Source organism: Lepidochelys kempii, chromosome 8 (genome assembly GCF_965140285.1).
Source record: "Lepidochelys kempii isolate rLepKem1 chromosome 8, rLepKem1.hap1, whole genome shotgun sequence".
Classification (NCBI taxonomy): Eukaryota; Metazoa; Chordata; order Testudines; family Cheloniidae; genus Lepidochelys; species Lepidochelys kempii.
Window position 1 is genome coordinate 97,273,909 of NC_136387.1, and position 22,037 is coordinate 97,295,945.

General features: G+C 42.4%; 1 protein-coding gene across 2 annotated transcripts in view; it reads left to right on the forward strand.

Moving 5' to 3' along the window:
* ORC1 (origin recognition complex subunit 1) overlaps positions 1 to 22,037 on the forward strand; it is a 35,145-nt gene that overhangs the window by 4,503 nt on the left and 8,605 nt on the right. For both annotated transcript variants that reach the window (XM_073357704.1, XM_073357705.1), the window contains exons 3-12: positions 62 to 189; positions 8,474 to 8,643; positions 9,774 to 10,158; positions 12,871 to 13,165; positions 14,694 to 14,804; positions 14,919 to 15,023; positions 17,142 to 17,343; positions 18,405 to 18,511; positions 19,442 to 19,543; positions 20,145 to 20,316. In XM_073357704.1, the coding sequence (XP_073213805.1) occupies positions 62 to 189; positions 8,474 to 8,643; positions 9,774 to 10,158; positions 12,871 to 13,165; positions 14,694 to 14,804; positions 14,919 to 15,023; positions 17,142 to 17,343; positions 18,405 to 18,511; positions 19,442 to 19,543; positions 20,145 to 20,316 (1,777 nt within the window). The remainder of the gene's footprint in view (positions 1 to 61; positions 190 to 8,473; positions 8,644 to 9,773; positions 10,159 to 12,870; positions 13,166 to 14,693; positions 14,805 to 14,918; positions 15,024 to 17,141; positions 17,344 to 18,404; positions 18,512 to 19,441; positions 19,544 to 20,144; positions 20,317 to 22,037) is intronic.

Below are 22,037 nucleotides of genomic sequence, written 5' to 3' on the forward strand. Positions count from 1 at the left end.
TCTCTGATCTGTAAAGAATATGAAATGAATTTGTTAATCTATATGTACCTCCATTTTCTAGGGGGGTCTTGATTAAATCAGAAAGAAGTCTAACAGAAATGTGTATACTACTTGGAGAATTTGTTTTAGTAGAAGGGGAGAATGCGGATCAACCTTTTGTGGCAAAACTCCTGAAACTATATGAAGATGGTAAGAGCAAGTATTTTCATTATAATAGTTCCATTGTGCCTTCTATCTGGGGATCTTAAGCCACTTTACGAACGCTAACTAAACTTCTTCACCACTGTCAGATAGGTATAACATTAGGGATATTGAGGCAGAGAGAAGCTAAATGACTTGCCCAAAGCTACATTGTAAGTCAGTGCCAGAACACAACTCAGGACCTAAGTCATTTAAAACAAAAACATCATCATTTTAATTAATTGACAGCTTTCCCAAATTATTGGTGGTTAAGTAGTAGCTGATCTCTCTCCCCTCACTCCAGCATAGATACAATAAAACATTCCTGTCAAGGTTCCTTCCCCACTCTGAACTCTAGGGTACAGGTGTGGGGACCTGCATGAAAAACCCCCTAAGCTTATTTTTACCATCTTAGGTTAAAACTTCCCCAAGGTACAAACTATTTTACCTTTTGTCCCTGGACTTTATTGCTGCCACCACCAAGCATCTAACAAATATAACCGGGAAAGGGCCTTAAGTTACAAAAAGACACAAAAACAGGAATATACATTCCATTCAGCACAACTTATTTTATCAGCCATTTAAACAAAACAGAATCTAACGCATATCTAACTAGATTGCTTGTTAACTCTTTACAGAAGTTCTGGCCTGCATTCCTGCTCTGGTCCCGGCAAAAGCAACACACAGACAGAGAGAACCCTTTGTTTTCCCCCCCCTCCAGCTTTGAAAGTGTCTTGTCTCCTCATTGGTCATTTTGGTCAGATGCCAGCGAGGTTATCTTTAGCTTCTTAACCCTTTACAGGTGAAAGGGTTTTTCTTCTGGCCAGGAGGGATTTAAAGGTGGTTAGCCTTCCCTTTTTATTTATGACCATTCCAATATAACTCAGGATGGGACATCTTGTTACATATAATATTTCAATAACAAATAACATCTCAGGATTAAGTATACAGTTCGTAACCCATGAAATATATGTGTTTGTGGTCATTTAGACAATGAGGATATAGATGTTGTATGTTGGACTCCTACGCCTTGGTGGCCAGCCAGAAGAGTGGAGGTAGCATAGGTCTTTGAGACTGGATGCCTGGGATAGGCCACACTGAGAATGTCACACTCAGGGCAGACTGCAAGAAACAGGGCAGACAATCCCCCAAAATTGGAGGTTTATTCTATAATTAGTCTCACCAAACCAGTATCAAAAGAGCTCCTGCAGCAACATACAGGTTAACAAGAAGGCAAACACAGTCCCCTTTAGGCATTACAGCCCTTGGCTCCCATCTAGGCAAACAGGTCTAATATAGTGAGAGGTTCCTGAAAACCCGAAATTGTTCCCGAAAACAATTTGCCATATGTGAGGTTCTACTAATCCCAAAGGATCAGACACTTATCCCTAGGTCAGTATGTATCTCAGATCTTACCCAAACATCATGCTGTCAGCCAATCCTTAGTAAACTAACTTAAGGTTTATTAATAAAAGAAAAGAAGAGTTATTGAATAGTTAAAATATTATATACATTACAAATGCCTGCAAGGTCCTTATATCAGATTTGTGGCAGTGATGGATGAATCTGCTGGCTTGCAAAAATCTCTGGAATCATCCCAAAAGATTAGAATACAAATGCAGTTTAAATGTAAAGTCTGCTAGAGTCTTTCCATGCATTTTCCAGGGTATTCCAAATAACTACTTGGAAGATCTCAATCCCATGGCTTAAACTTTCCCTGTTTAAAATTCAGCAGACTAGAGGTGCAGGACCAGGCCGGAGGTTTCACTTTTATAGCTGGCTGTCAGGCTGTCAAGTGTTTTGAGCACAGCATGTGACTGAGGATTCTTCCTTGTTGAGGACACACTGACCCACCACTTTGAAGTTAACATTCAATTTCCTGTGCATACTAGGTAATCTAGTTACACCATAAGGCAACAGCCGGTCATTCATTATAACAAGGATAGATAAGCTGAGGACAATTAGATAATATTATTAATTTCCTGCAGTGTCTCACATCTTTGATCTTAAGGTTAACTGAACACAGTTGCATACATAATGTAAGGTAATTAAGACATGAAAAGGATTTAATATCTAAAATCTAATTTGGTAAACTTCTAACAGGGTACAGGTACCCAGACAAACACATTTAGCATCTATCCTTGATTTCTGTTACTACAAATGAATGGGTTAGTGATTGCTGGTCTAGTACGTTTCTTTGATATTCACATACAAGTGAATTGTCCTGATACAATTGTAATGCCTCTTGTTAAGTTGTTATGGGTTGTACACAGGTGTCAAGGTTCCTCCCCCACTCTGAACTCTAGGGTACAGATGTGGGGACCTGCATGAAAACTTCCTAAGCTTACTTTTACCAACTTAGGTTAAAACTTCCCCAAGGTACAAATTACTTTTATCCTTTGCCCTTGGAATATCCACTGCCACCACCAAACTCTAACTGGGTTTACTGGGAAACATAGTTTGGACACGTCTTTCCCCCAAAAAATCCTCCCAACCCTTGCACCCCACTTCCTGGGAAAGGTTTGGTAAAAATCCTCACCAATTTGCACAGGTGACCACAGACCCAAACCCTTGGATCTGAGAACAATGAAAAAGCATTCAGTTTTCTTACAAGAAGTCTTTTAATAGAAATAGAAGTAAATAGAAGTAAAGGAATCCCCTCTGTAAAATCAGGATGGTAGATACCTTACAGGGTAATTAGATTCAAAACATAGAGAATCCCTCTAGGCAAAACCTCAAGTTACAAAAAAGACACACAGACAGGAATAGTCATTCTATTCAGCACAGTTCTTTTCTCAGCCATTTAAAGAAATCATAATCTAACACATACCTAGCTAGATTACTTACTAAAAGTTCTAAGACTCCATTCGTGTTCTATCCCCGGCAAAAGCAGCATACCGACAGACACAGACCTTTTGTTTCTCTCCCTCCTCCCAGCTTTTGAAAGTATCTTGTCTCCTCATTGGTCATTTTGGTCAGGTGCCAGCGAGGTTACCTTTAGCTTCTTAACCCTTTACAGGTGAGAGGATTTTTCCTCTGGCCAGGAGGGATTTTAAAGGGGTTTACCCTTCCCTTTATATTTATGACAACAGGTTAGATGGTTTGCCAGTGTCACCACTTCTTTATCAGGCATTATGGCATTGCATAGCTAGAGACCGGTAATGAGACTTCTTCCTTTCATTCAATTTTTGAACATGGTGATGTAGTTGGTTCCTCCTTTTTGGAAACCTTCTCAGGAGCTTCTTAGTGAATCAAAATGGGGCACTCGCAACATCACTGGCATCACCTAGTGGGGTCTGATTAGGTCACCTTCATGCAAATGAAGAACTTCCCCATCCCTGTAACTTTGGGCTCAGAAAGTCCACAGGTCCAAAAATATACTGATAGTCAGGTTAATACGTATTTTGGGATATTTGAGGTCATAGTCCACAGACGTTATCTCAACCATCCTAAACTCCCAATACAAAAATAACTTCAAAAATACAAAGCTAGAAAAAGATTGGAACTGAAATCATACAAATACACCAATCAGATGTTCATTCAGCCATGCCCAGAGAGGGAGGGTTTGTGTTTTACAGAGAGATGCTTATAACTTCTTTATATTTTGGTACTGAGCAGCAGGTCAATTTTGAACAGCATTTTTTTGACACACACACAATCTGGGAGAAAGGTTAGACTTTAACTCACAGTAAAAAAGTATTTTCCTCCTAAAATCACAATTTTGGGTTTCAATTTTTATGTGTAGGCCTGTCAGCTTCACAATAGAATAGACACATAAGAATTGCCATACTGAAATAGACCAGTAATCCATTTAGTTTTATATCCTTTCACTGATTGTGACCTGAAGTTTTTAGACAAAGCCTCAACAAACCCTATAGTGAACACTTGTGGAATAGCGGTTCATAACGTGAATTTCTTCTTAACCTTTTTCAAGTAAGGTAGCCTTATGCGCTGCAGCACAAGGATTTATATGCCTTCTATTTTTGTCTAGCTAGAATGACTGTGGCTATTAGTAATTGAGCGGAAGGATGATCTTGGAGTTAAGGCACTGGGCTGGGACCTAGGCATTCTGGATTCAATTCCTATCTCTGCCAAAGACTCCCTGTATGATCTTGTGCAAGTTAATTAACTTCTATGTTCCTCAATTTCCAGTCTGGAAAATGAGGATAATAGTACTTTCTTTCTCCCTCTCTGTGTCTGGCCTACTTAGGGTGTATCTACACTATGAAATTAGGTCGAATTTATAGAAGTTGGTTTTGTAGAAAGCGTTTTTATACAGTCGATTATGTGTGTCCCCACACAAATGCTCTAAGTGCATTCAGTCGGCGGAGTGCGTCCACAGTACCGAGGCAACCGGCAACTTCCGGAGTGTTGCACTGTGGGTAGCTATCCCCCAGTTCCCGCAGTCTCCGCCGCCCATTTGAATTCTGGGTAGAAATCCCAATGCCTGATGGGGCAAAAACATTGTCGCATGTGGTTCTGGGTACATATCGTCAGGCACCCCCTTTCCTCCCTCCCTCGGTGAAAGCAATGGCAGACAATCGTTTCGCGCCTTTTTTCCTGGGTTACCCGTGCAGACGCCATGGAGCCCGCTCAGCTCAGCGTCACCGTATGTCTCCTGGGTGCTGGCAGATGCAGTACTGCATTGCTACACAGCAGCAGCTCAGTGCCTTTTGGCAGCAGACAGTGCAGTATGACTGGTAGCCATTGTCGCCGTACTCGAGGGTGCTCTTTTAGCCAACCTCGGTGAGGTCGGTCAGGGGCGCCTGGGCAAACATGGGAGTGACTCAGCCAGGTCATTTCCCTTTTAAGTTTCGTCTTATGGCAGTTCAGTCCTGCCGGCAGTCATACCGCACCGTCTTCTAATGAGCAGCCAGGAGATGACAATGGCCAGCAGTCATACTGCACTGTCTGCTGCCAGCAAGATGTATAAAGATAGATGAAGTGGATCAAAACAAGAAATTGACCAGATTTGATTTGTATTCATTTTCTCCTCCCTTCTTCCCTCCCTCCATGAAATCAGCGGCCTGCTAAACCCAGGCTTTTGAGTTCTATCCTTGAGGGGGCCATTCTGTTTCTCCTTGATGCAAAGCCACCCCCTTCGTTGATTTTAATTCCCTGTAAGCCATGTTGTCAATCGCCCCTCCCTCCATCAGGGCAACGGCAGACAGTTGTTTCACACCACTTTTCAGCGAGATGCCATAGCACTGGGAACATGGAGCCCACTCAGATCACCGCGGCAATGATGAGCACTATAAACACCGCGCGCGTTATCCAACAGGATATGCAGAACCACAACCTGCAAGAAAAGCGAAACCAGGTGAGGAGGAGGCAACTGCAGTGCCGTGACAAGGCTGATGAGGACATGGACTTAGACTTCTCACAAAGTAGGGGCCCCTGCAGTGTGCACATCATGGTGTCAATTGGGCAGGTTCATGGTGTGGAACCCTGATTCTGGGCCCGGGAAACAAGCACAGAGTGGTGAGACCGCATAGTGTTGCAGGTCTGGGACGATTTCCAGTGGCTGCGAAACTTTTGCATGCGTAAGGGCACTTTCATGGAACTTTGTGACTTGCTTTTCCCTGCCCTGAAGCGCAAGAATACCAAGATGAGAGCAGCCCTCACAGTTGAGAAGCGAGTGGCGATAGCCCTGTGGAAGCTTGCAACGCCAGACAGCTACCGGTCAGTTGGGAATCAATTTGGAGTGGGCAAATCTACTGTGGGGGCTGCTGTGATGCAAGTAGCCAATGCTATCACTGAGCTGCTGATATCAAGGGTAGTGACTCTGGGAAATGTGCAGGTCATAGTGAATGGCTTTGCTGCAATGGGATTCCCTAACTGTGGTGGGGCGATAGACAGAACCCATATCTCTATCTTGGCAGTGGAGCACCAAGGCAGCGAGTACATTACTGGCAAGGGGTACTTTTCAATGGTGCTGCAAGCACTGGTGGATCACACAGGACGTTTCACCAACATCAACGTGGGATGGCCAGAAAAGGTACATGACGCTCGCATCTTCAGGAACTGGTCTGTTTCAACAGCTGCAGCAAGGGACTTACTTTCCAGACCAGAAAATAACCATTGGGGATGTTGAAATGTCTATAGTTATCCTTGGGGAACCAGCCTACCCCTTAATGCCCTGGCTCATGAAGCCGTACACAGGCAGCCTGGACAGTAGTCAGGAGCTGTTCAACTAGAGACTGAGCAAGTGCAGAATGGTGGTAGAATGTGCATTTGGGTGTTTAAAAGCGCGATGGTGGAGTTTACTGACTCGGTTAGACCTCAGCGAAAACAATATTCCCATTGTTATTACTGCTTTCTGTGAGCTCCACAGTATCTGTGAGAGTAAGGGGGAGACATTTATGGCGGGATGGGAGGTTGAGACAAATTGCTTGGCCACTGATTACGTGCAGCCAGACACCAGGGCGGTTAGAAGAGTACAGGAGGGTGCGGTGCACATCAGAAAAGCTTTGAAAACCAGTTTCTGGAATGTCCAGGCTACGGTATGAAAGTTCTGTTTGTTTCTCCTTAACAGACCCCTTCCAACCCCCCCGATTTCACTCTACTTTCCTGTAAGCTAAGCACCCTCCCCTCCCCTCTTCGATCACTGCTTGCAGAGGCAATAAAGTCATTGCTTCTTCATGTTCGTGCATTCTTTATTTATTCATCACACAAATAGGGGGATAACTGCCAAGGTAGCCCGGGAGGGGTGTTGGAGGAGGGAAGGACAAGGCCACACAGCACTTTAAAACTTATTGAATGCCAGCCTTCCGTTGCTTGAGCAATCCTCTGGAGTGGAGTGGCTGGGTGGCCAGAGGCCCGCCCCACCGCATTCTTGGGTGTCTGGGTGAGGAGGTTATGGAACTTGGGAAGGAGGGCGGTTGGTTACACAGGGGCTGTAGCGGTGGTCTGTGCTCCTGCTGCCTTTCCTGCAGCTCAACCATACGCTGGAGCACATGAGTTTGATCCTCCAGCAGCCTGAGAATTGACTCCTGCCTTCTTTCAGCAAGCTGACGCCACCTACCATCTTCAGCCTGCCACCTCTCCTTGTGGTCATATTATGTTTTCCTGCACTCTGAGATTGCCTGCCTCCACGTATTTTGCTGTGCTCTGTCAGTGTGGGAGGACAGCATGAGGTCAGAGAACATTTCATCACAAGTGCGTTTTTTTCAGCTTCTAATCTTTGCTAGCCTCTGGGAAGGAGAAACATATGCAGCTGGTGGAAGGAAAAAAAGGGAGCGTGGTAGTTAAAAAGACACATTTTATAGAACAATGGGTACACTCTTTCACAGTAAACCTTGCTGTTAACATTACATAGCACATGTACTTTCGTTACAAGGTCACATTTTGCCTCTTATTGAGGGTATGCCGGTTGGTGTGAGGGATTACTCACGCAGGGCCGGGCAGCAGAATTCGGCTTGCAGTAGCCATGGTAAACCACGGTCTTTTGGCTTCTTTAACCTTCATAACATGTGGGAATGGTTTCAAACATTTGGTAGGTTCGCCTGAGCTCCTTAATTTTCATGTGGCACTGCTGCAGGTCCCTGTTATAGCCTCTGTCCTTCATGCCATTGGAGATTTTTTCAAATATTTTGGCATTTCGTCTTTTCGAACGGAGTTGTGCCAGCACGGATTCCTCTCCCCATACAGCGATCAGATCCCGTACCTCCCGTTTGGTCCATGCTGGAGCTCTTTGGCGATTTTGGGACTGCATGGTCTCCTGTGATGATGAGCTCTGCATGGTGGCCTGTGCAGGTGAGCTCGCCACACTGGCCAAACAGGAAATGAGATTCAAAAGTTCGTGGGCCTTTTCCTGTATACCTGGCCAGTGCATCTGAGTTGAGAGCGCTGTCCAGAGCGGTCACAACTGAGCACTCTGGGATAGCTCCCGGAGGCCAATACCGTTGAATTGTGTCCACAGTACCCCAAATTCAACCCGGCCAGGCCGATTTCAGCGCTAATCCTCTCATCGGGGGTGGAGTAAAGAAATCAATTTTAAGAGCCCTTTAAGTCGAAAAAAAGGGCTTTATCGTGTGGACGGGTGCAGGGTTAAATTGAGATAACGCTGCTAAATTCGACCTAAACTCGTAGCATAGACTAGGTCTTTGACTACATGCTTAGGGATAGAAGGCTCTTTCTTACTATGTGTATGTACAGTGCCTGACACAATGTGGCTTTGATCTCAGTTGGAGCCTTTTGGCCTGCTATAATACAAATAATGAATAATAATGCTATAACTAAAATTAGAGTTTTGAATGCTGATTCAATTTTTCCCTGTTTCCCTCTGCTGTAGGCTCTCAAGAAAAGCATGCAGTTGTTCAATGGTTCTCTCGTATTACAGAGCTACCACTCAATAAACGGAAACTGCTGCAAAGAGAGGTTTCTTCCCAGGAGATATTTTTGGATAAAGGTCCTGGATATGACACTGACATAAATGTGGAGACCATAATTAAAAACGTGAAGGTGTGTACCCAGGTCACGATCTGCATGCAGGAAAGGAGGGGATGGAAGAACTTTGGAAAGCCTAAAGCAAGGGTGGAACTACTTATTTGCCCTCATGAAACCTATTTGAATTCTTAATGCAGCTCTGTAGGGATGTTGGGAATCATTAATACTTATACTCCTGGGGGAATTCTGCACATCTGCGGACGCACAGAATTTTTCTGTCCTGCATAATTTTATATTTTTCCACAAAAAATACATTTTGCCTAAGTGCTGCCTTTTGGCCACCAGAGGCAGAACTGTAGCACTTCTGGGGCAGAAAGAATTCCTCCCCCCCCCGCCCCCAATAAATAAATAAAATAAAATGTCTAGTGCTGCAGAATTCCTCCAGGAGTAGAAGTTCATCACAGCACCCCGCCCGCGGAGCCAGGTTAGAACACAGTGGGGCGCACACGGCTGCTGGGGGTGGTCACAGACTGGGGTTCAGAATGGCTAACGGGGGGACAGACTGGGGCATGGTCTCGGGAGCTAGTGGGGTGACAACGTTGAGCATGGGGGAGGGGGGATGCAGAGACCTGTGGGGATCGGAGGGGAGGGGGCAGATGTGCCTGACTGAATGGGAGAGGCTTGGGGTCAGCCAGGGTCTGCATGGGGGAGGTTTCCCAACTCCTTAAGAATCTCCCCCCCTCCCCTCCCCCCCCCCAAAAAAAAATTCACCCACCCACCCACTCCACTCAACACCCTCCACTGCTAGGCTCCTTCCTTCTCCCTCAGCTCCTCTGTTTCCCCTGACTCACCTAAGCCTATGCATTACTTCTGACAGGTGCAGGAAATACAGTTCTGTATTATAGTTTAAATAAATAACTCAATGTTCTGTATTAATATGCCTAGTAAGGAATCTGTCAAAAAAAAAATTACCAGAATCTTTTTTTTGCTGTGTATTGTTACAGACATACTTGTTGACAGAATTCCCCCAGGAGTAGAATACTTAATATGGTCTAACAACAGTGTCCTCTGTAATTCTTCATTACAGGTGTACCAATAGCACAGTCATGGGATAAAATGTTAAGATACGTGATTAGGAAAAATAACAAAGAACTAAGTAAACAGCAGATACTAAAGGGTGACTTGATATTTTTCTCCATTTATAGGTGATACCTTTGGCCCCAGAGGAGGAGGTGCCTGTTAGGTCAAATGGAAAACAGATATTCTTTGTAAAGGAATCTTGGGATGGGAAATGCTTTAAGCCTCTGTCCCCTGGCTTATTGTCTGAGCTGAAAGAAGCAGAGAAAAAGAAAAGAGTTGGCAGCCCAAGCCCTTTAACTGACTGCCAGGTGTTTTCTTCGGACTTCATTTGTTCCTTGAAAACAGAGACTAACAGAGTCACTCGGAGTACCATGAAAACCAAGAACATTCAGATGGAAATAGAATCAAGACACTCTGCTTCCAAGTCCTCCCTGTCTAAGGAGAGACATTCCCAAAGGGTGGCAAATGGCATTAACACCCCAGGAGCAAGGAAGAAGTTACAGCTAAACAGTATGTACACAGCAATACTTTATCCAATGCAATACTTTTGGTTTTACTAGTAATTTGGCAACTAGTAGTAAACCTAATAGCAGAGTTGCTGGACCTGGAGACTGAAGTCTTGTGTTTATTCATAGTACAGGGAGAAGCAGCTCTCTGAGTAACTCCTGTGGGCCTGGCCTTCCTCTAGCTGCTGTGATCTCACTGCCAGGTCTTTTCACTTGGGAATGTGGTAAAGGGGGCTTATAGGGAGTACAGTCTTTCAGCAAGTGGGTTCTTGTTTTGGGTAGTAGCAGCATCAAGAGCAAGAGTCCCATCTCTACCTGCTTCATAGCTGATCCAGCCACTGAATATGTCATAAGGAATAGATATAAAATGCTGACCAGTGTGGGATCAGCACATTGAGGATGGCTACCCCTTTCTATGCAGTTGACTATTGATCATCGTCCCCTTAGTAGCTGGCCTTTTGAGCTGTATTGGAGATGTATTTTGAGGTGTATTGGAGATCTTTATTACTGCCTGTCATGACAGATTTTCTGAGTAAATACTGTAGGGAATTTTGCACTGAAGGAGTTATCGTTGGGCAAAGGATGTCACATAAAGAAGAAAATAAATAATCCGAAAAGGTAGTCTGGTTTTCTAGTAGATGTAACCCGTGTGCATGCAATATGGCTCTTTGTCCCCTTTTAGTTTCTAGACCAGGTGCAGTGGTTGAAGACTGCTTCCACCTCTAAGTTAATGGACCTGGATCTTTAACTCAAGCAGTAGAGGTTTGTTCTCTTAGATACAGAGACCCTGGCTTCAGTCCCTGCATGTGACCCAGCCACTTAGCTATGATTAACACAATTGGCGGGCCACTCTCGGGTTGAATTGAAGGAGGAAGAAGTAATAGCACACTCCCCTTCTCCACCCTCACCCTAAGCCCCAACCACCAGGGACTGTACTCAATACATTGGGGAGATCTTTGGAATGATTGTCCCTCTTCTTTCTTGTGTTCTTTGATCAGTGAAATAGTAAACACTGACACTTAAACTAGCCTCTTTAGGCTTCAGAGTTAATGCCCTACAGAGGAACAAACTTTATCTATTTATCTTGCATGTTGCTATTATTTCAGGTAGTCCAAAGGCTCAGCCATTGCATTGAATTGCATTCTGTTCATGTAGTAATAGTTACATTTGCAACAATAGGGGCTAGAGATGTAATCTGCATTTTAAATGAAAGATGATATACTGCAGCACAAAATCCATGTGTGACAGAAAAGTGCTGGTTTGCCAAGCTGCCAGAAGTCAGCCCAATTTGATCCACGTGCTTTAATGGGATGTCGCCTGGGGAATCCATTTAATAATAAATTTCAGTGACTGCTGCTTAGTTAGGAAGTATTAGAAAAAATTTCTCGAAGTGGGGAAGGATTAGCCAGTGCTGAAGTTAGTGTGGTGGTCCATTGTGGGATTCCATGTTTGTGTCTCAACGATTCTATATCAAATGTGCTCAGTTTACAAGCAAAACTTATTTCCAACTGGCAGTCCTGGAAACTCAGTCTGGGATCTGAGTCAAGCTGGGTTCTTTCCTTCTCTCATATCATTACCAATGATAAAAGTTCTGTAGGCCAGCTTTTGTTCTTAGTAATGTCCTTGTGCATTCCCTAGAGTCTTGCATAGATTTGCAGACGTTCAAATAATTGGAATCTTTGTAAACAGTTTTATAACTTTAATAAACTTTTATAAGCAGTTTTGTTTGCACAGGAAGGAATTACATTCAGCTCCCTCCTCTCTCAGCTGTGTTGGCTATGCATGGATAACAAACAAGCAGCAGTAAAAACATATTTTAATTACTGTAGCAAATAGAATGTCTCAGTTCAGGTGTGGGGGAGCAAATCTGCTAACTAAGAAGGTGCAATTTTCATGTCATTTTCAAGAGCAGAAGAATGCTTTGGCTCAGGAATGATATAGGTTTGGATAGAATTATAAAGCTCTAGTTGTTTTTTAATACAGAAGTTGCAAAACAAAAAAGAGTGCAGTGAAAATTAATTGGTCTGGTAAGCATAGTATTTTTGTTTGAATGACCTTTGTAAATTGGGGCCATTATTTAAAGGGGATGATAAACTGTCTGTAGGAGTACTAAGAGTTAGATCCCTTTAATTTCAAAAGTACTGGTTTGAGGTTGCTGTAAATCATGCAATGTTCCTGCTATGTTGGTGATTGTAAAATATGTACATCATCTGTCAAGCGGGAGTGTTGGGCAATGGATCAACCAGCACATACACATTGTTGATAATTTCCCTGCTCTGATGTCTGTCTCCTGTTATGAAGAGTAGGTGGGTACTTCAGTAGACACCGAGGGTCAGATTATTCCAGTCTACTGGTTAAGCATATGTTTAGGTGGCTACTTTGCATTATGGCCTGGCTAGATAAGAGACTGTTTAGCTGTGTATGTGTGCAATCAAGAATACACATACGTCTGGATGTTCACATGCAAGCTAATGCTCAGATGAGCTTATACTTGGGAAAGAGGGAATATGGGGCTTGAAAATTCAGACCCTAAATCTGTGTTCCATCTTCTCACAAAAGAAATGTTTTTCATATTAAGTAGTTCAATTATTCATCCTCCATCATGTAACCCTAAAAAGCAGTTAGATTATATGCCATGAGTGGCTTGGCAGCTAAGAGTTAACCAAATCAGCCATATTAAAACTTGGTGACCTTTTGTTATGGTGTTGGTTTTTAGGTCCTACGAAATCTAGAAACAAACTCACAGGATGCGATGTTTTAGAACTCTTGGGTGATGACTGTGATGCTTTAGAGGCCCTGGAACCATCAGCTACCAAGAGAAAGGTGACATTCACTGAGATTTTGGGCTCACCTCCAAAAATATCTCGCACCAATGGTGAGCCAGACTCACCACTGAGTATCAGGGGAGACTGGACTAAGCTAGCTGAAACAATAAGGATATCTCCCTACAGAAGGGGCCAAGATTCCAGCCTGAAAGCCAAGAATCTTGATGGGAAAGATGATGACACATGGTAAGTGGCAGCATTGTTCTAATGCATCTTTGATTGGCACCCCTGTTCTTTGTATCTTGTTTCCCCTTTTTTAAAATAAATCATTGTCTTGAAGCAAGATATTATCAAAGATCCTGCAGGAAAGAGCAGGTGCTTCCTGCAAGGATGTCACTGGTTAACAGTAGATGTTCTTTACAGCAAATTGGGGGAATCCATATAAAAACTACACCCTGAGAGACAAAATATTGGATATGAGGGTTGGTAACTGAGTATTCAGTGCCCTTCCAAAAATACTTACAACCTAACACTTTTAATACTGGGATTTTGGGAAGACTTTTTAGCTTTCATTTTCTTTTCCAAATTGGTTGCTATTTCCTCTATCTGCTTGGAGTAGTGGGGAAAGCTTTACCATGTTTTATATTTTATTTTGCTCCCATTATTCCCTGCCCTCCTACTCAATTTTTATTTTAAAAAAATCCCACTTTGAACAATTTTCCGATCACAGGAGAGTACTGACAGTCTGTGAAATCCCAGAATATGCTCAAATGCTTTGCCTGCTACTGATGTAGAAAAGCTTTAATAATTACAAGAGGCTCCATGGACCTGGGTTATGGAGGAGCTTCCAGAGCAAAAGGGTACATGGAGGGGGAGGAATGTAAGGGGTTTGGAAAATGGGGTTGTGGGCTACACAGGTCAGGATGTTAGAGTGAGAAGTGTAGGGGTCCAGGGCAGATATGATGGGGATGCAGAAAGGGGAGGTGGTCTAGTCATGTTGACCCTTACAAGTCTATACACTGCCATCATAGTCTCTTCCTCTCCTCATCAGTTTCCCCTCACTTGATGCATATATACCCCACAGCTCTCCTATCACCCCATGTGTGTAAGCTACACATACACACATATATATAGATAGATCTGCTCAAAGATAGCCAAGCTATATTGGGCCTCATAAAATTTGTCATATGAGTCCTTCTCCAGACTTTATGTGCTAATCTATTTAAGTTTGTGGCAAATTAAAAAAAAAAAAAAAAAAAAAAAAATCTTCCACACAATAATCTTAATTAAATTTGCTCAGTGTATTTTCTATCAGAATAATCGCTAAAAATCACAACAAGCAGGAAAAAAATCAGGTCGTCTTTATATTGTACATCCATAAAAATGCAAAAAGGGACACATTTTTCTTTACATGTCCTTTTTAAAGAAGTGTTACTATGGAGCAAACATTTGATGGAACTAAATTTGTTAGTCTCTAAGGTGCCACAAGTACTCCTTTTCTTTTTGTGAATACAGACTAACACGGCTGCTACTCTGAAACCTGACATTTGATGGAACTGTGATCTAAAGTCTTTTGGTCACACAGTGTTGGTGTGCTGTTAAATGTTTGTTGTGTTGTACACTCAGAGTCTGCAATGTAGTGCAATTAAGAAATCTAAAAGAATAAAGAGGTATCTGCAATGAATTAAAGTGAGCAATTCACCACAATATGGCCCATCTAATGGACAATTTGTATTTGTAATGCTATAGGTAGATGTCCCTTTTTTTTCATCAGGCATTTGAACAGTAGAAATGAAGAGGAGGAAACTGAGGAGAGAACCAGGGAATCCAAAAGAACAACCAAACAAGCAGCTACTTCCAAGAGCAATTCTAAAAGCGACACAAAGTAAATCCTGATATTCAAATGATGTTCACATGTCTTATGTTCACTTATTCCAAGAGTGATTTTTCGGTCACTTGACATAAAGACTAGATACAAATAGCTTTGTTCTTTCTCTAGTTTAGCTGAGGAGCAAGAGCTGAAGACCAGGAGTCCAGTGGTGATCCCACGTTCTCATAGGAAATGTGTGCAGAAGACTACTGCTCGCATTGCAGAGCAACTCCAGTAAGTTTTCTCCATTGTGTCTGAGTCAGATTGCCATTGGTGGCTTTCAGCTCTGAGTGTTGACGTAGTCTAATGTTGAAATGCAAATCAAATGAATCTCATTCATGCAAGGAAATAGTTTGTGTGATTGCAAGGCAAATTGTTCTCAAGAAAACAATTCAAAATCCTTCTGCTGCATTTTCAAATTAATTACTTTCATCCTTTAATTAAAGTAAACAGCAAGTAAAAAACAAGAAAAATTGTTTTACCCATTACTGTTGTTCTGTGATGTATTAAGACACTCATTTGTTTTTGTTTTTTTTCCCAAAAATGCTTTCTGCATATTGTTTTACTTGATAATTGGGATTTGATGTTTCCACTCTTCTTGCTGGTGGATTCTTTGAGAGGTGAAGTGAAATGGTGACATCACCAATGGCTGAAGCCTGAGTGACAGTTTTTCTAGTTCTCATCTGAGTGGGAGAGGGGTCTTGAGTCCAAGGTCCTGTCCATGGTGCAACTTTTAGTTTAGTTTGTAACCTGGTAGTTACCAGGCCAGTGGTCTCTAAATAGGTTTATGTTCACACTTCATATAAAAAACTTATTTAGTAACTGAGGACTAACAGTGTTCACCCCTGGAGCGCTACCAGTTCAGCATGCTTTTTTGAAGTTCAAACAGCACTCTCTCTCTGCCTGTGTACCCAGTTTGACAAGTCCTCCTCCTTCCCACCTATCTAGTGCCCTGCCCCATATGCAGATGCTGCTGCTCTGTATGTGCATCCACCACGCACTGTTTTCCCAGAATCCAGTGAATTAAGGGTTAGACAGCATAGTAGGTTTGGATGTGCACAACTGAGATAGCAAGACCTCTGCTGTGTGAACAGTTGATGATGCCATTAAGTGGTTACAAAATCATAGTTAAGTGATGTAGTGCAGACTGGCCTTACATTAGCAGTCCTAAGAGGAGCAAGAATCTGATGTTCCTGATATTACCAATGGGGAGGGGAAGGAGGAAAGGGAATATATGTATTTGGAAACAGTGAGGTCATCTTCACACGTCAGAAAAGAAGAGTAGGAAGAGGCACAAACTAAATTTTACTTTACAGTTTGCCTTTAAATATACAGATAAAATAAATATGGTGTGGACTGTATCTTCTGTTTTAACTTGCAAATAAACACAAAAAGATTTGGTTCTATTTTAGGATTTTATATTGCAGCCCATCACCATAATATTTGAACACTGTCCATGTAAAATGATAATAGCGGTCCCAAGTGGGCTTTGTGAGGTCACTTTTTTGCATGTTGGTGTAAAAAGTCTGCTTGAAGCATCTGGAGTGAATACGGTCTTTCTAAGGTTAAAAATAAACTGGAAGGGAGAGGAGTGAATTGAGGCTGTCTTTATACATCATCAAAGGAGCAATAAAGAGCACAGATGCAAGTGCTTCATATTAGTACTATAGAACTGCCATCCATATGGGGCAGTCAGACGACCCTATTAATGTTAGCCAATGGCTGCCTTCACTAGTGAATAGATCTCTTCTCACAAAGCCTGACTAAGCCAACATGCTATTCCTGATGTTGGGAAGTCTGTCAAACTCTGGGTCTGGTGAATCAGAAGTAGGCTCTCTGTGGGCCAGGACTGAGTCTATAGACTGCCCACTTGTTCGGGTACCTATGATCAGTATTAGCAAACTACTCTAATGTATACAGAGTTCTGTCCCAGACACTGACAACAGAAACAGCCCAGATGATGTTACCTGCTATTACAAGTCTTTAAATACTGACACTTGAGCATCCAGAAGCAGAGTGGTAATAGCAAGAAGTTCAAATGCAGCTCCAGAGCAACAAAAATGAGTATAGAGTATGCAGGACTTAATAACATGATAGTTACACTTGATGATCAGCAAACTGACTTTTCTTAAACCAGCCTAGCGTAATGACCATGGAAAATTTACAAGGGCAGGTACAAAATCTTTGCCTGCTCATTGCCATGATAATTAGAGAAACAAAACAACAACAAGCAACCTTCTCTTATCAATAATTATTCCCAGGTGACTGAAACATTGTGCTGCTGTTTTTATACTGTCATTAGAAATTCCTTGTTTGGTTTTTCCAAATCCTCTGTCTGTTTTTCTTTTTTAGTTTTTTAAATATATCTGAGCAGGATCAGGAAGATGACTACCTGCCCAGCACAGACTGCTCTGATTCCAGTAGCAGTGAGGAAGAGGAGAGCATGGTGCCCTCTACACCCAAAAGGAAAACAAGATCAAGCACCACACTGAGCACCCCAATATCTTCGAGGAAATCCTTTGATACCACCCCTGCTAAGACCCCCAGAAATGCTGTAAGATTCCTGCAGGCCATTGGCCTGAAAAACATTTGCTCTGGGTTTGTTAGTTCTAACTAAGCCATTTGTTTCATCTGAGTGTTTCATGCATGTATACCAAGGTGAACAAATCATCTGGAGCAAGGTGGCTCAGTGTGCGAAGTAAAGTACCTGCTGAATTATGTATATTGTGCCACTATAAATCAGAAGAGGCCAGCCTTAGGGGGGGGGAAATGTTGTTTTGGACTGGAGGTGAAAGATAAATTATAGATGTGCATGATGTCCTATCTTCTGGATTACGCCTCTGCTTCCTGAAACACAATAGAAATGAAGTCCTTTGTTACTAATGCCTGAAATCAGTGTTTCTCAAACTGTGGATCAGGACACAGGTCCCTGGCTGATGGTAGATAGAATAAAAAATCAAGAACCAAGGGGTGAAGAGGTATTGAGATGTTTAGTAGGGAGGTGGTCCATGAAAGAATCTTTCTTTGAAAAAGTGATGTACAGAATACTTGAAGAATCCCACCTTAAACTATTAAAACTGAAACTATTTAAATCTATGTCGCTATTGATGGTCTTCTGTGTTTATACAGTGTCTAACAGTGGGGTTCTGATTGGTGACTGGTTCTTCTAGGCACTGTGGTAATACAAATAATTGAGGTGCTGTTTGTTTGCTTTGTTTTTCAGTTGGTCACTGAAATTAGACATGAGAGTCACTGCCTATTCAGTCTCTCTGGTTCTTGTGGTTTTACAGCATCGCAAGGGGGATTGTTTAAATTTAAAAAGTCTTCAGATGCTTAAAAGTTTCATGGGATTTTTTTAATTGGGGGTTTCAAATATCCCTCTTTAAAAAAAAAAAAAAAAAAAAAAAAAGCCCAAATTTTATGTCTAAATCTTTGTCAGATATCCTTAATAAAGTCCAGCTCTCTCCTCACTTTCACACCCTGAAATCCTCAAATGATCTTTGAGCATAAACAATCTTTTGCAAATGTAGACAGAAGATGGTCTCTAATATAAATACGTCTAATACTATCCAGAACCTACTTCTAGTGTTTGAGGATTTTGACTTTTCTCTGCAGTCTGAGCCAAGAACCCCCAAGACGCCCCGAAATGCTACTCCCAGAATTCCCATTCGAAACCAAGCAACAGAGAAACCAGCCAATGTGCTAGAAGAGGCCCGATTAAGGTAAAGTGTAGCAGAGGGATTATCCTGTTACTTCAGCAGAGAAATGAGGAACAAGGGGTAACACCAAGGAAATGCCACCTTTGCTTTTTTCCTATGGGGTAAAGGCACACATGCAATTTCCAAGCTAAGGGTTTCCTCAAGAACTGGCAACAGCAGAAGCATCCTTGGTTCAGAGACTAAGGGCAGGAATACTCTTCAGGATTAAAAACATTTAGACTGGTCTATGCATACTAAGTTTAGGTTTCTGGATATGTAAATTTTTTTCCAACATTTTCCTTTTTGCTTCTCAACAATATTCATTACTAAGATCCCTGAGCTACAGAAATTGGTAGCAATATTTATTTTACTCTGCACAATGCTAGAGAATCAATGGGTCTCTCCTACCTTCTGCAGGGCAGTTACGTACTGGTTCCCATTAGTGAAAAAAACCACTAGTTTTTAGTCCTACATGCTCCATTGAAATAAATGCTTGTAGGATTGGCCGTGTCTTTCTCTCAATTCCTTCCCTTTACTTGACTGTCTCACCCCCAATACTTCCTGTTATCAGGTTCTCCTATTCCTTCATTCTTTCCTTTTTGTGGTTTTTGTAAATTTGTCTGGACAAGCAGTAGATTAATTTTCCTGACTTTTGCACATTCGTGCTGTTTGCTTGCGAAGATTAGAGCATGTGGCATCTGGAAGTTTTTGGAGAACACATGTGAAGGCTAGGTTACGGTCACTTTCTAAAAGACTTTAAGATTTAAGGTTCCTTTTAAAACAAAAACAAAAAATAAACCAAGCACTCTTACAGTGTAAGGCAGATTCCAGGTATCTATATGTATTTGTGTGTGTAGGAAGAGGGGGATTCTTCCCACTTGCCTTTCTGCAAGTTGGAGCTTTGAAAACTCTTAAATCTTGACTAGTGTGTTTTCTTTTTTGTTTCAATCAAAGGCTGCACGTTTCCATCATCCCAGGTTCCCTGCCTTGCCGAGAAGAGGAGTTCCAGGATATCTATAATTTTGTAGAAAGCAAACTTATTGATGGAACAGGAGGGTGAGTTGTCTGATGGCCTACTTCTGTATACAGTTGAGGGGTTGGTCAGAGGCACCTATAAGCACTTCAGCAGGCTGTTTGGGTAAATAGAGAGAAATTTTATTCCACTGAAATGCAATTTGGGAAAGGAAAGGAGGCAGTAACTCACCCAGATCATGTTTGTCTGTGGCAAAAGAGCAGCAGTAGTCTGTCTGTCTATCTTTCTGAATAAGTTATTCCCAGTTTGTTGAAATTCATATAATCCTAGCAGGGTTTTGCTTTTGTCTCTACTTGATAAAAAAACTCTCATGCAGTCTCTCTGCTTACTGAGATTTCAACTAAAGACTGAGATATCTAGTCAATTTCAGATGTGCTGGGAAAGATAATTTTTTTTGCCTGTTCTATAGAAGTAGTAATAACTCAGCATATAATCTTTATGACCCTGCTGTGAGGCAGGCAAATGTTATCCCCAATGTGCAGATAGAAAAACTGACGTTTAGGGACTTACCCAAGGCAACCGAAGAGAGTCATTTTCAAAGCTGGGTTTAGAATTTGGGAGTTCCCAGCTCCCAGTTCTGTGTGCAGATCACTGAGATCATGAATGGATCCTCTCCTGTTTCAGGTGTATGTACATTTCTGGGGTTCCTGGAACAGGCAAAACAGCAACTGTTCACGAAGTAATTCGTTGTCTCCAAGAAGCAGTAGAAAATGATGAGCTACCATCCTTCCAATTCATAGAAATCAATGGCATGAAGCTGACTGACCCTCACCAGGCCTATGTGCAAATATTACAGGTGAGTAAGGCCTCTCTGACATATCCCTGATATGAAGGGAAATTGAACTCCAGTCACTTTTCTTTCTCAGATCCCTATACCCAGCCTTATGTGAGCCATAACTCTAACTAACACATCCCAGCAGTCCTCTCAAGGAACAGCATGCTTTTCTCCTAGGACAGGATTGTAAAGTGATCTCATTTTGGAGATTCCTACTATTAAGGCTGCAGAAATTGTTCCTTGAGTACTCTGATGTATTGAACTTCACCAAGGCGGCAGCACCAAGGAAATCAGTTTTTATAACATCAATTCCTTTAAAAAAAATTACAAAGTAGATTCCTGATTTTTTTCCCCCCATAATTCTTTGTGCATGCTTGCCTGTGTGTCTGAAAGTTGCTGAGCTGACTATATAAGAGCCCACTCTAGCAACAGAATAGTTACCTAAAGGGTGACAGACCTGATAGCCACCATGCTTCAGCCCTGACAAAGAGGGACTGCCTCTGTGGAACATACAGTGTTTTCAATCTCCCTGACAAGTTAATCCTTAGTATCTCTCTCGAAGCTGCCACAAATGCTGCCAGTTGAGAGGTAAAGTATTTTATTGTGTAGACACCAGTCTTCTAAGAACTGGACTGAGATCACTAAATAGCCATCAATGGTAACAACTCATGGCCTCTGTCAGTCTAGGCTGTCAAACCAGTGACCTAGAAAAGAAAGATTCTGTGTTCCATTACAAATTTTCTGAAACATCAGTTCCTTCCCTTGCAAGATTTCTGTTCCTAATTAAAATTCAAGGTTGCATTTGCCCTGGTGGCTGGTGGTATTGGCTGAGCTACAAATGTTTCTATGCTAAAGTAAGAGAGGTATTTGTTGTGGGGGGAGTGTGCAAGTGTAAGACAGTGGTGAGAGGAGTGCAGGAAAGGGCTGCTGTAGTCATGGCCCTTTGCTCTGCAGCACAATGAAACCAAGTTCCATGGCAAGCACCTCTCCGTTCCAAGGTACTTTTTTGCCATAAGATATCCATCCTCCCAACTCTGACAAAAACACACACAACTATGGATCATTGTAGAAAACGCTCACTGGTGTAAAATAGGTCAAGGATTATTTTCAGCAATGATTAGTTTTGACAATAGGGCATTTTCACTGCTTTCCATAAGGCTGGTCTCTGTCAGCCCCACCATTTGTGATGTTATGCAGGCATCCCAGCTTAGAACATCCTTCCTCTCCCCTGGGTTCCAGGCAAAGGGAGCTTGTAGCCAACGTAAACTACTCATCTCTCTGGTTCCCCTGGCCTTGACTACTGCACTGCTCTCCAGGCAGCTCAGCCAGTCAACATACACTTCTGGTTCCAGCTACTTCCCTGGCTGAAAGCTTGTCCCGCTCTGGTTCCCTGACCTTCTGCTATATGGCTCCATGGAACAGTGCAGGGAACAATCACTGTAATCCATTTGACTCTCCTTTGTGAGGAAAGCAACAGGCAGCTACCAGCAGGTTTTGGCAGAGATCAGGGAGTGAGAAAACAGATCTTCAGGCCCCATGCTGTGGCAAAAATACTGAATTCCATGGCATCTTGGGAAAATGCAAAATTCCATAGCTGTGGAATCATGGAGTCCATGGGACCTGACTCAGATGACCAAGGGAGTGCACACCTCTCAATTGTTGTTTCAGGCTGTCTTCAGATTGAGGAAGAAAATAATGCATCGATTTACATTCTGTGTTTTCAAGGTTATCTTGCAATCCTC